Source organism: Oryzias latipes, chromosome 7 (genome assembly GCF_053564925.1).
Source record: "Oryzias latipes strain Hd-rR chromosome 7, Olatipes_Hd-rR_3.1".
Classification (NCBI taxonomy): domain Eukaryota; kingdom Metazoa; phylum Chordata; class Actinopteri; order Beloniformes; family Adrianichthyidae; genus Oryzias; species Oryzias latipes.
The window spans coordinates 4,309,270-4,322,796 of NC_136243.1; the positions used below are offsets into that span (position 1 = coordinate 4,309,270).

At 45.8% G+C, this 13,527-nt stretch overlaps 1 protein-coding gene across 2 annotated transcripts in view; it reads left to right on the plus strand.

Annotated features, from left to right (window-relative positions):
- The window catches only part of lama5 (laminin, alpha 5), a 129,232-nt gene that overhangs the window by 113,322 nt on the left and 2,383 nt on the right, over positions 1-13,527 (plus strand). For both annotated transcript variants that reach the window (XM_023957048.2, XM_023957049.2), the window contains exons 62-79: positions 4,127-4,266; positions 4,518-4,677; positions 6,432-6,568; positions 6,677-6,845; positions 7,158-7,286; positions 7,420-7,562; positions 7,684-7,816; positions 8,297-8,440; positions 8,533-8,663; positions 9,228-9,386; positions 10,433-10,565; positions 10,642-10,784; positions 10,885-11,077; positions 11,607-11,735; positions 12,730-12,889; positions 12,961-13,091; positions 13,176-13,269; positions 13,361-13,480. In XM_023957048.2, the coding sequence (XP_023812816.1) occupies positions 4,127-4,266; positions 4,518-4,677; positions 6,432-6,568; positions 6,677-6,845; positions 7,158-7,286; positions 7,420-7,562; positions 7,684-7,816; positions 8,297-8,440; positions 8,533-8,663; positions 9,228-9,386; positions 10,433-10,565; positions 10,642-10,784; positions 10,885-11,077; positions 11,607-11,735; positions 12,730-12,889; positions 12,961-13,091; positions 13,176-13,269; positions 13,361-13,480 (2,548 nt within the window). The remainder of the gene's footprint in view (positions 1-4,126; positions 4,267-4,517; positions 4,678-6,431; positions 6,569-6,676; positions 6,846-7,157; positions 7,287-7,419; positions 7,563-7,683; positions 7,817-8,296; positions 8,441-8,532; positions 8,664-9,227; positions 9,387-10,432; positions 10,566-10,641; positions 10,785-10,884; positions 11,078-11,606; positions 11,736-12,729; positions 12,890-12,960; positions 13,092-13,175; positions 13,270-13,360; positions 13,481-13,527) is intronic.

Here is a 13,527-nt window from a genome sequence, read left to right on the forward strand (position 1 = left end):
GGAACAAGTGGCTCCGCCTGATTCTTTGGTTGCATTTGCTGGCACTGTTCACATTTTTGAATCATAGTCTCTATATCACTGGACATACCAGGCCAGTATAGCACTTTTCTTGCTTTAGCTTTCGTGCGCTGTATACCTTGATGAGCCATGTGCAGTTTTTCCAGGATAGTTTGTCGGAAGTTCTGTGGTATCACGATCTTGTCTCCTACCATGACTATGCCTTTGTGAATGCTGATGTTGTGTCGCATGGGCCAATAGCAATATAGTGCTCTATCTAAACTTTTACGTTTAGCTGGCCACCCATGAATGTGTTTTTCACACACAGCTTGTAGTTCACTGTCTGTTGCAACTGCTGTTCTCAGTCTATTGAGTGTGTCTTCACTCAGTGCCTCTGTAGCCTCTAATGCATACACAACTCTCTCATCACAGCCATTTTCACTTGTGGAGTCATTGTCACTGGTTGCTGTAGCACGAGAGAGGGCATCGGCTATGAACATGTGTTTGCCGGGCGTGTATGTGACAGTGAGTTCATACCTTTGCAGCTGTAACAGCATTCCTTGCAATCTGGCTGGTGCTTTGGACAGCGGTTTGCGCATGATCGCTTCAAGAGGCTTGTGATCAGACTGCACAGTCACTGGTCTTCCATAGACATACTGGTGGAATCTTTTGGTAGCAAACACAATGGCAAGCAGCTCTTTTTCAATTTGGGCGTATCTCTTTTCTGTGTCCGTGAGTGCTCGTGACGCATAACATACAGGTTGTCCATCCTGTAGCAGGCACGCACCCAGTCCATCTTTTGAAGAGTCTGCTTGTAGAGTCAAGGATTTAGTTTGGTCATAGAATCTCAGAACTGGAGCTTGAGTTAGCGCCGTCTTCAGTGCGCTTAACGCAGCTGTGTGGTGTGGTTGCCACTGCCACACAGTGTCCTTCTTTAGTAACTGCCTCAAAGGTGCAGTAACCGACGCTTCATTTGGGATGTACTGTGCCAAGAATTTTACCATTCCCAGAAGACGCTGGAGACTTTGTTTATCCTCTGGAGTTGGCATGTCAATAATGGCTTTAATCTTTGTGTCGTCTGCTTTCTGGCCTGCTGCAGTTATGATGTGACCCATGTATTTCACTGTGTCTACTTTGAATTGAATTTTGTCCTTGTTAAACTTCACATTTGCTGTTTTCGCTCTCTCCATTACCTTTTGCAGTATTTCATCATGCTCGCGCTCTGAAGTTGCTGCTATGATCATGTCATCTGCGATGATAAATACACCAGGGATGTCACCAAAAGTCTCACAGTTCTTTTGTTGAAAAACCTCACTGGCAGACTTAATGCCAAATGGGAGCCGGAGGAAACGAAACCGGCCCCAAGGTGTGTTAAAGGTGCAGAGCTTAGAAGATGGCTCGTCCAGTTTGATCTGCCAGTAACCATCTTTTTCATCCAGAATGGTGAAGATTGATTTTCCTGCCAGTTTACTACGAACATCCTCATGTGTGGGGATAGAATAGTGCTGGCGTTTTACTGCCTGGTTAAGGTCACAAGGGTCCAAACACACCCTTAGTGTTCCATTCTTTTTCTGTGTTGCAACCAGACTATTTACCCAATCTGTGGGCTCCTTGACTGGCTTTATTACATTTCTGTCTTGTAAGTCTTTCAGTGTCTTTTTCAGTGGCTCCATTATGGACAGTGGAACATTTCTGCATGCATGAATCACAGGTGTGACGTTTGGGTCTATGTGTATGTGGTGAACTCCAGGAAACTCACCCAAGCCTGTGAAGACCTCTGCGTACTTCTCAATGAGCTCTTCCTTGGTTGCTGGTGGTTTGGTTGGCTGTGGAGACTTTGCTGCTGCGATTGTCCCAATTCGTTTCACCAGGTGCAGCTGTTCACAAGCTTTTCCACCTAGGATCGACTTATCTGCATGGCTGGACACCAGAAAGTCACACACAGCTTTACATTTCCTTGTTTCACATTCAAGAGAAACTACACCATCTGGGTGTATGCGGGTTCCACCAAAAGCTATGAGGACAGTCTTTGTGGGCTGTAATTGAGGAGCACCAGTTAGCTTTGCATAAACTGACTTGGGCAGTACATTTGCATCCGCACCTGTGTCAAGTTTGAAAGTAACTTGCATGCCTTCAATGTTCACAGTTTCATTCCAACTACCATCTATGTCACCATCATCACTCCGCACCATGCCTATGTACAATGAGTCAACTTCAGTCTCAATGTTGTTCATGTTTTTCTTGAAGTAGCCTTTTTTCTCTGCATTTGTTCTGCATACCTTGGAAAAGTGATTATTTTTTCCGCACTTGTGACACGTTGCTCCATAAGCTGGACACTGTCGAGGCTCGTGCTTATTACCACATTTGGTGCAAACCACTTGCTTGTTGCTGCTCGTTCGGTGTTTGCCATGTGCTGATTTATTGTGTCCTTGAGCTTTCTTCAACGTATCCACTGCTGTGTCGTGGGTGACAGGTGTTGACTGCATGACCTGGATCTGTGCTTTGGCCACCTCTGCTGATCTGCATATTTCTAATGCTTTACGAAGAGTGAGGTCATACTCCCGAAGCAGTCTCTCTTTCAGTCTTGTGTCATTTATGCTGAACACCAATTTATCCCTGATCATGCCTTCCTCATCAGCTCCAAACTCACAATTTTTGCTTTTTTGACGGAGCTCTGTGACATATCTGTCCACTGATATTCCTGACATCATTGGGTGTGACCAGAACTGATGGCGCTCAAATACAACATTCTTTTGTGGGCTACAGTAGTCTTTGAATGCTTTCAGAATGTCCACCATCGTAAGTGCGTCTCCGGCTGGGGTAATAGCAAGTGTGTTGTACACTTCTAAAGCTTCCTCGCCGATGGTGTGAAGAAGAATGGCTATTTTAACCTTTTCATCTTTTTCCAACGCACCTGTTGCAGTCATGTACAACTGGAATCTTTGTTCCCACCTGCGCCAAGTTTCTGACAGATTGCCGGTGAGCAGCAGCGGCGATGGCGGTTTGAACTGCTCCATGCTTTCAGCAACGGTGAACTATGCTAATTTAAGCTAGCTCACTTGCGTGACTCGGCTGCAGTCTCCCTCTCACACGACAGCTTGCACTTCTGACACCATGTTGTGACTTAATATGATGTTGCTCCGAGTTACCTTAGCGTGGGTGCTATCAGCGGGTCTCTTAATTAGGACAGACGACAGGGACACAGCTTTCGATGCCTGAGCATTTACATGTACTTTACTTTCAAACTCCTCATGGCATATACAGGCCGACAGCACCACCTATTGGTGGCGGTGGTTATTACTGCTGTCTATCACAATATACCACAACTATGGAACACAAATGAACAAATGAACAACCAATTAAATCAAGATTTGTTCTTTAACCATCATAATTTCATTGAACCCAGTCACACTCCATGAATCGCGCTCCCGATTACATTATAGGTCCGTGCACGCGTTTACGATGATTCCCTATTGTCCGTCTAGCGACTCCCACCTGTGTGCGCGTAAGCGCTCCGACGTAAACAATTCCTCCCAAAGTCAAAAGAAACAGAAAAACTGAAATGATCTCACCCCGTCCTTCGGGTTAACGTCAGGGAGTCTCATTTTTCTCATGGTCACTTTCCAGCCACGTCCTTCCCCAAAAGAAATTAATAATAATCCCAGCGGCAGAAGTTGGAAAGGTCCACGTCAGATCCTCCTCTGTGACTCCCGATGGTCGGTTTCCGGGGTATTCCGTGCGTGCTTGCTGTTGGAAGGGCCCTCTTAGTCTCCCTTTCCGTCTTGTCAGAGTTTGAACTCTCCTTCGGCTTCCAGCCCACCTTGTCTGTCCCTTTTTAACCCGGAAGCCATGCCGGGTGTTAACGCACCCCAGCTGATCGCATCAGCTGTGAGGAGTGACGTCAGCGGCATCCCCGGTACACAAATACCCAAAATACACACATTCACTAAAATAAAAGGAAAACATAGGACCTCTTCACCTCATAGGGTGTAAAATACAGAAAACATGATACATTTATGTGGCTTTGTCACAAATACAATTTGGATAATAATTTGGAACACACTCTCAACAGCAAGCATCCTGTCTGTGTGGCTTTCCTCACTTTGTGCTGTCTGTGAAATGTTTGCAGTCCAGTAAGGAGTTTCTTGGGATGACTTTGGAGGGTAAACGACTGCGCTGGCACTTCAACGTTGGAGGGGAAACTGCTGACGTGCTGATGACTGAAGATGTCAGTGCTGATGGACAGTTCAAAGCTGTTGTCATGGAAAGGTAAAGTAGCAAACACATGAAAGCATAATGTGAAGAAATGAATCCTGAATTCGAGTCTCCACATTTTTTCAAGTCTGTCTTTTTGTCACCTGTCAGCGTTACCTGTTTTTTCGCATCAGGTTTTCTCACAAACTCCAGAGCTGATCTGTTACCTTGTGTAGTCTTGATGTTTTGTCAGCAGAGCTGTTTCGGAGAAGAAGCTCGTTTTTACGTGGCATTTCATCTGTGTTTGTCTGTCTGTGTGAGTGCAGGATCCTCCAGTACGGTCAAATGTCCATGTCTTCAAAATCAGAGTTGGGGGTCCAGCAAACCATCAGAGTCAAGGCGGAGGCCAAAGGTGATGAGGGTCTGCTAAACCTGCTTACCAACGGCACTGTCTTCTATGTAGGAGGATACCCAGACACGTTCAAGGTGAGCATAAGAAAGCTGTTTGTGAGGGGAGGGGCCTTCTTTCACTGAAGTTCTTTATCGTTTGGTTTTTCTGCATTGTCAGATGTAGTTGAAGTGTTGCTCCAAATGGCAGGAAGATTCAATTGACTATCAAAGCGCTAGCTTAGGGGCCTAGTGGTCCAACGTCTACCCATGAAGCGTCAAACTCACAGTCCGGTCACACCAGGGACTCTAAACATGGGACCCGATGCTTTTAGGTCCCTGTGGCACTCTGCGTTTAGGGTTGGATTGAGGGATGGGGCTGATTTTAGATTTCTAGATGAAGAACGCGGCTGAACTGCAGCTCACCAGTCCTCCAGGGTTTGAGTCACACCTGATCAGACTTAAAGACAGGGAGAGCTTTTATTTATTTATTTTGAAAAACACTGCAAAGAAAGTCAGTGTTACTGAGAACAATTGTCTTTACCACCAAAGGAAGAGGGGCTAACGAGAAAAGATCTAGTAAACCCAAAGCCACACCTGAATCGGGACAAGTTTCTGAAGCGCCGGTCGGTCACAGCCGCCCTAACGGGTGGATACGGGCTGCCTGGGGGGGGAAAAATGAGCAAGCCTGTAAGGGGCACACAGGCAGCCCACTCGACAGGTAATAGACAACTCATTGAGCCCGTAGGGTGAAAATGTTCATGCACAGTTTTTCTACAGACAGGTGTCAGGTCAGAGTGAACACTTAGACAACACGTTAGGAGGAAGTAGGTGAGACGCAGAAATGTCATGCAAGTGCTGCACACTGCGCACGGAGCATGTTAGTGCTGTTCATGTGATAAATGTGCGCCCCTTAGGGATGCTTTGCATGCAGCCTGACTGTTAGAAATGAGGAAATTAGACATTAGTTTGTGTGGACATCCTACATGCATCCTAGGGGCACTTAACGCATCACGTGGACACCCCTTGGATTGTGCACGGTCCGTGAGGACCCAGTGCGGGCACCACACTAACAATTAGAGTGTGGTGTAAGGGCTGCGCACACACACAGCAATGGTAAGTTCCATTTTGATGATGTCCCTCAAGGTTGCCAAACAAGCCAAAAGGGAACTGCAGGACACACCGTCCCCCCCTTAAGATGCAGCCGCTCCTCTCTCTGACCCTCTACAGACCTGGACGACCCAAAAACCTGCCGGACCCACGCAGGTCAACCCCCGGACGGGTTAGTGTCTCTGAGGCTTTAGGTTAACAGCTTGTAGAACAAGAATCTTAAGCACAGTTTAGTGAGGCAGTCTTAGTTTCCACTACTGAAGAAATGAAGACAACAAATGCTCCCCTACACGACAACAATCCCTCCATCCATCTTCAGGTCCCACTGATCCCTTTTAGGGTCACGGCGCTGCTGGAGCCAATCCAGCTACTGTTGGACGTGGTGCACCCTGAACAGTGCCCCTCATGCCTACCCACACATTCACGTGGAGGCAATCTTCAATGAACCTATGAAGCCTGATTGATGGACTGTGGGAGGAAAACTGGAGTGCCCTGAGAAAACTCAACACACAAACTCCAGACAGAAAAGTCCCAGCTCTGGAACTTCTTTTGGAAGATGCACTTAGTAGACGGGCAGTGCCCTGCAGTCGGAACAGGGACTTCCAGAAAGATTCCAGATCTTGTAGTTTGAACCACAAATCATGCTCTGGTTTAAAGAGAATCCTGAACACAAGTTTAAAATATGACATCTAGTTTTGTTCATAAAAGTGCACTGTTGTAAAGTTCATCTTTTTGTCTTTCAGCCTCCACCACCGCTGAATGTCTCCTCCAACTTTAAGGGCTGCATTGAGCTGGACACTCTTAATGAGGAGGTTCTCAGTCTGTATAACTTCGAAAAGACTTTTTCACTCAACACCACAGCAGATAAACCGTGTGGAAGGTCAGTACACATTATTTTGTTTTACCTCACGTTACCGCGATCTCCCATAACTCCATGACATTCCTGCCGTTGAAAGCTCATCTGGTGGTTGGTTGTCGCTCAAAACAGGTCTAAAGCAGTGCAGACGGATCCCTGGGAGAATGACGGCACGTATTTTGACGGGGCGGGCTGGGCAGAAGTCACGCTTCAAAATGAGCTGCAGCCAAGAGGAGACAGGTTGGAGCAGGAAGTCAAAGTGGTCTCTCGTAACGGGATCCTGATCATGCTGCAAAACGGGGTAAAGCCATTCGCCATGCAGCCAGAAGCTAATGAAACATAGGACACTTCAACAGCATCACCATGCAGACATTCTGTGCATTTCTTCCTGCATCATTCTATTGGGGTTAAAACTACTGGGGAAACCTTACTTCCTTTAGTTTAATGCCATCACTTACAAAAAAGCAACATAAAGCTATAAGATTTTTAACTTGCAATACCAAACATACATTCAAAGTGTTCTTCAAATCCACATGTCCCTCACTGATGTTGTGAAGAAGCAAATGGAGTTCAGCTTGGGTGCTGACGCAGTCCTCTGTCTCTCCTCCTGCAGACTCGGTTCCTTTGTTTGGCCGTGATTCAAGGAAAGCTCAAAGTGTTCTACGATTTTAACGGTGGAATGAAGGAGTCCGTGTCCGACAAGCCGGAATATCTGCTCATTAGTGATGCTAACAACAGATATGTGAGTTGTCTGCATCCTAACTTTTGGTTGTACGGCTCACTTTAAAGCAGCTGCATGCGTGCTATTGCCCGCTTTTTACCGCTCACAGTTTGACCGCCAAATTTTTTAAAATATTTTTTGTTTTTGTGTTAAGATTGACTTGATCCTCCTGTCTGATGGGTTCGTGGTGAGGAGCAGTTACCAGATTATCTACAGGGAAAAGGGCAACTTTTTGACACCTGTGTTTGGAACCAGATATTATCTGGGCGGAGTCCCGGAGAACACGATGCCTGAGAGGTGGGCAGTCATTGTTTAGTCAGATTCAGATAAAAGATGGCTGCCAAAAGTTCAAATGAAAGGCTGTCTTGGTTAGAAGACGAAACTCTGAAGATGGTTTTATGCTGCTTTTCTTCTTCAGCTTGAGGGAGAAATTCCCACAGCAGGGCTCTGTGAAGGCCTGTTTCCGGAACGTGAAAGCCAAAAATGTTCACATTGACCTGAAGAGGATGAAGACCACTGGAGTGAGCTTTGGCTGTGACAAAGACCTGCTGGTAAGACATGAGCTTTACCATTTAAAATCTAGTTCATCCTTTTTCAATCTTTAAACCACTTTGCTCACACTTTTTTTTTATGCAAACATACATTTAACATAAATTTAAGTAGGTTTTGTGTGTTACATCCCACTCCAGGGGAGGGGGAAAAAAAGTTAAATTCTCAGGCAATAAATAACAGAAGTTAAAGGTGAAACTTAAACCAAAAGGATGCCATCAAGACAAAACCACAATAGGAGAGCTAAACACTTGCCTCCTGTTCTTAAACCCTTAAACTCTACACTGGCTGTTGGTTTAAGGCTCTGGTGATTGATTAATCATTGGGTGGACTTCTTTTACTAACCCAGCTTGGCTCACAGACCTACTGCTAGCTGGCTTTAGCTCCAAACCAAACCGCTTTGAAACAGCAATGTCTCTCGCTTCAGTCGTGTGAAATGTTTTTCAGTTTTGCCCGTGTTTGCATATCCTACCTTGTTACAGGTGGCTCGTGAGGCGTATTTTGGCGGTCAGAGCTACCTGGAAGAGGCTTCAACAAGCACCCCCTGCCTTAGAAACGACTTCTACGCCAGCTTTGGCTTCAGAACTATCCAGGCAGATGGGCTCATGTTCTTCCACAAGGATCAGGTCTGGAGCAGAACAGCAACTCTTGTTTTGGTGCCAGCAGGCCTCATAAATATTTGAGCTTCAGCTGAGTTTGTCTGAATTTGTTGCTGCAGGTCGGCACCCTCAAGGCCTTTTTGAAGGGCGGCCATGTTGTGGTGAATGACACCATAAACTACATCCGGACTCAGAAGACGTACAACGATGACAACAGCCACTACATTGCCATCTACAACAACGCCAAGGGGTAAGGAGACGTGTGCTGCAGTCCCCTCACCAGACCTTCCCACCCTGTGAAGAAACTGGATTCTCTAGAAAGGACTGTATTATGTTAGTTCGTAACCCCGTCAGTTTCTTGCACACAGAAATGAATGAATAATGACTCAGAGACAGTTACTTAGCTTTTGTGGAGGTTTTACTTCGTACAAACACGAAGGGGACAGACAGATGAACATGGTGCATTCAAAGTCCGAACCAACGAGCTCAGAGATGGATTTTGTATATAAAGCCTGCATTTGCATATTCAGAAGATCGTCCGATAGACCCTGTGTGAAAATCACGCCCCCAGGTTGCTGCTGGAAAGAAGCTCTAAGGCTCAGCAGATCACACATGCACAGAAAAAGGGAGTATGAGAATAAACTCTGAGAACAATAGCTTGGCTGTGCTTTCTTCAAATGTAATATAATTTTGAGATGACAATACATGCTCAGTGAATTAAGTTTAAACCATTAGTGTAATAAAAGTTAAAGGCAGTTTCTAACTATTCTTCAACACACCCCTTTGGTTGACTTTCTGCCCGCTACCTCCTCAGGATGCGCATCTTAATGGACGATGTGCTGGAGCCAGGAAGCAAAGGAGACGCCACAGAGAAAGGAACGGCAGTCTCAGGATCATCTACCTTCTTAGGAGGAAAGCCTGACGCAGGCCTCAGCAACCTCACCGGATGCCTCAGCAATGTTTTTATCAAGAGGTAATCATCTGCAAACGAGTTTGTCTATAAGGTGCATTTAAAGTGCTCTATTGACCAAAGGACATGCAAAAATGAGAAGAAAAAAAACTTTGTCTGGTATCACTAAGTAAAAATGTCTCCCCTTTTTACTTTATCAATATTTATATAGCTTTGATTGATTGATATATTTTATTTTTTTCCACACAGAATCAAAAAGTGCTGTACTGCGATGAATCTTTTGTGCAATTCATATTAATTAATAATGAATTAATGAATCAAATTAATCTTTTTTTATTCACAATTATTTTTAACCTAATAATTGTTGTGAAAGGCTTTGTTTGGAGGTATTTTCATTAAAAATTTGGGACATTGTGGCACAGTAACAGATCAAATTCCAGCAAAAAACTGACTTCTCACCGCGGTTCGTCGAACTGACGACTGTAAAGCAAAGAATGAATGGGGCTGTGTATGTTTAGATTTGGAGTGAAAACCTCCTTCCATCAGCAAGGGCAATGAAGATGAAACATGGCTGGGTCTTTCACCATGACAACCATCCCAAACACACTGTTGCCCGGGTAACGAAGGAGTGGGGCTTCATAAGAAGCATTTCAAGGTCCTGAAGTGGCCTAGCCAGTCTCCAGATCTCAACCCCATAGACAATCTTTGGAGGGAGTTGAAAGTCTGTGTTGTCCAGCGACAGCCCCAAAAACATCTCTGCTCTAGAGGAGATCTGCATGGAGGAATGGACCAAAATACCAACAACAGTTTGGGAAAACCTTGTGAAGACTTACAGAAAATGTTTGACTGCTATCAATGCCAACAAAGGGTTTATAACAAAGTACTGAGTTGAACTTTTCTTATTGACCAAATACTCATTTTCCACCACAGTTTACAAAGAAATTCTTTGTAAATTCTAATTCTAGACAGTGATTTTTTTTTTCTTTATTTCTTTTTTCTTCTTCTCATTTTGTCTCTCATAAGTGATGAAAATTACAGGCCACTCATCTTTTAAGTGGAGCTTGGACAAAAACGTTTTCGCCCACTGTATGTCTGCTTCTCATCTTCAGGGAGAACGTTGAAGAGAAGGTTCTGGACCTGCTGAAGGTCAAAGAAAATGTAAATGTTCCTTTTGAATGTCCTGCATCCAAGACGCCTCAGCAGATCGTCGCTGCGCAGCCAAAACAAAGCAGAAAAATGAAGGTACTCATCCTCACGATGCCACAATCAAAGAACAAAGCCAGGATTGGCTTGTGACACTCTGCTCACGTCTCCTCAGGGCAGGCAAAGGAAGCTATCAGGATCTCTCCATCAAGGCACCAGTGAGTCCTGCCAGCAGGTCCAGCCTGTCTCTGAAAGTGGAGCAACACACTTCAGTGGCTCAGCTCACAGTTACCAGAGATATGACTCCATCTCCAGCTTGTGAGTGTAAACACAGGTCCACAGCACAAAGGGGACCCCGATCATCGCTGCATGCACTGGAATTCAATGAGGCTTAATGAAAGCCGTGGCTTTTTTGCAGAAACCATTTCTCCATGGAGCTGAAAATCAACTCTTCTGATGGCCTCGTCCTCCTGGCTGATGGCAGGCGACACAGCGGGGCAGTGATGTCCCTCAGCGTCCTTAAAGGTCACCTGCTTCTTTTAGTAGACGGGCCAAAGGGGAGGGACAGCCTTCGACCCAAAAAGAAGTACAATGACAACCAGTGGCACACGGTAAGGTCACGCACACATCGGGCCCCAGCCTTTTGTAAAGAATGTTTTTTCCACTTTTTACCGGATATAACGAAATGTCTTGGACTTAAAATCTGGATTTGCTGTGGTCAACTTCAAGCCGTTAGAAAAAACGAGCATGAATGAGAACCTTCACTGATTTTAAGGAATAAAACTTTGAAAGGGGTATCCATACACAGACATGTCTTATGATTACATTACTGAAGAGACAACAAAAGATCTCTCACAGTTTCTGTCAGAGAGGAGTCCAATGTTCAGCAGCTTTAGGTTCCAAAGGCATGCGAAGCCCTTTGACTTGTCTAGCATCTGCCTTTTTCTTTAACACAAGTAGTTTGGTTGCTCCGCCCATGTTGAAGCAGGTCTCCTCTGATTGGAAAGAAACCTTTCTGTCCTGCTGGTTCTCCGTTCTGTGCCCTGTCTGTGGTCCCAGATGAGCCCAGTGGAGTCCTGGAACTCTCTGCACTGCAGAGCTGCAGCAGGTGTTCACGGGTGTGTCTTTGTGTCCTCCCAGGTCTTCGTAAAGCATGAAGGGCAGAAGGTCAGCCTGATTGTGGATGGCATCAATGCTCGATCTATGAGGCAGCCTGGGACTCGCATTACCGGACCTCTCTATATCGGTGGGGCGCCACATTCAGTGAAGGTAATGTAGACTTCCTGACACAGCAACATTTCTGAACCTATGCTTTATGGCTTTTTCATGTTTTCTGCTGCTTTCAATGTAAACCCATGAGGATGTAAAGTGTGGAACCTCAGATTGGTTCTGGTTTTACGGCTCAGCCTCTGCATGCCGTCATGAACCAAATCCTACATGAAAACAGTTTGCAGCTGTTGCCTTCCATTGGACTGGGCCAATAGCCTTGCACTGAATTTCCAACTCTGATATTTGACTATATGAGTATTGCTGCATCAACCTGGAACATGCAAATGCGACGGAGCTCACTCTTGATTCCAAATTTACCGGCAGGGTGGACAGAATTTTGGCGGGTTTGGTTTTGGTGGGTCCTTATTGAAGCATGTCTCAGCAGTGGCATGCGGTTAGGAGAGGAAGGTGAGCCAGTGTCTCACCTGCTATCCATCCTCACCAATGTGAGGAACAAATAATAAAATAAAAAGGTCTCCACCAATACGATTAATTTGAAGGACTTTTAACCGTGTTTTGCCTCAGAACTGCTGTATTTTACATGTTTTCTCACGCAGGCTCCAACGTGAAGCAGCACATACAGTACAGCCTCAATATTTGAACTCATGACCATCTAGTCTCCGGACGCACACTCTCCCACAGGGCCACTGAGCTGGTCTAGGGTTTTGAAAAAGGGATTTAAAATCAAGAAGAATCTGCTGCAAAAAGCAGGTGTAGTCATGGCCGGAGCCACAAAAATCCAATCTAACTAAGCCCTGAAGATGAAAATCATAAAGAGGAAATGAGAAATGGGTCATTAAAGAATCAATTCCAAGATTTTTAAATGAGCAAACATAAGACAGAATGGTGGGATCTGAATTTCAGCTGCAGCTTTGATGCTGCCAGCTCGGAGACATGAGGATTTAGAGCTGTGATGTCATCGCTGCATCTGCGGATGCAGCGATGACATCACATCTCTCCATGAGTGTGAATGACTGTGTGTTGCTAACCGTAGGGCCTGGACTCTGCTGGCTTCGTTGGCTGTGTCCGGGATCTGAGACTGAACAACGCCCACGTTGGAAACCCGGCATACAGCCAGGGGACCATTCCCTGCTTCCAGAACCTTCTCCAACCAGGAGTCTACTTTTCTGGAGAGGGCGGTCATGTCAAGATAGGTAGGGTGTCTCCCTCAGCGTGATGGAGCTGTGTTGTTCGTCCTGTGTCAAAACTGCCCCACTTCCTGCAGACGAATCTTTGGTTTTGGATCGGGATGTCGAGATCCAGCTTGAGGTTCGGCCCGTTTTTGACTCGGGACTGCTGATGCACGCTGAAACGTCAGCTGACCTACAACTAAGCGTGATCCTTGTTGAAGGAAAGGTGGGATGAGGTTTTCACTCGGTCACTAAAAAAAAAAACATGACAATTATGAGAACCCTAATGTGAGCCTGGTCTCTGCTGAAGGTGACGGCTTCTGTAACCAGCGGCGAACGTAAATTCTCCACGTCTGTCACTCCCGTGGACCCTCTGTGTGACGGACAATGGCACACTGTCAGCGGTGAGCTCATGTCAAAAAGCTGCTGCCCCAGCGGGGAAAGTGAAGCTCTCTAGGCCGGACTGTAACGCATCACCTTGTCTTGTTTCTGCAGTGGTCAAAAAGAATAAGAGTTTGAAGCTGCTGGTGGATGGAGTCGGCACGCACAGGGTGGGCCCCAAACAGAGCCGCTCTGCAGGGGCCAACGCAGCGTTTTACCTGGGAGGTGTGCAGGGTGAGCTCAGTGTTGTCCTCTCCAGCTTTCATATTGCTATCCCTCAG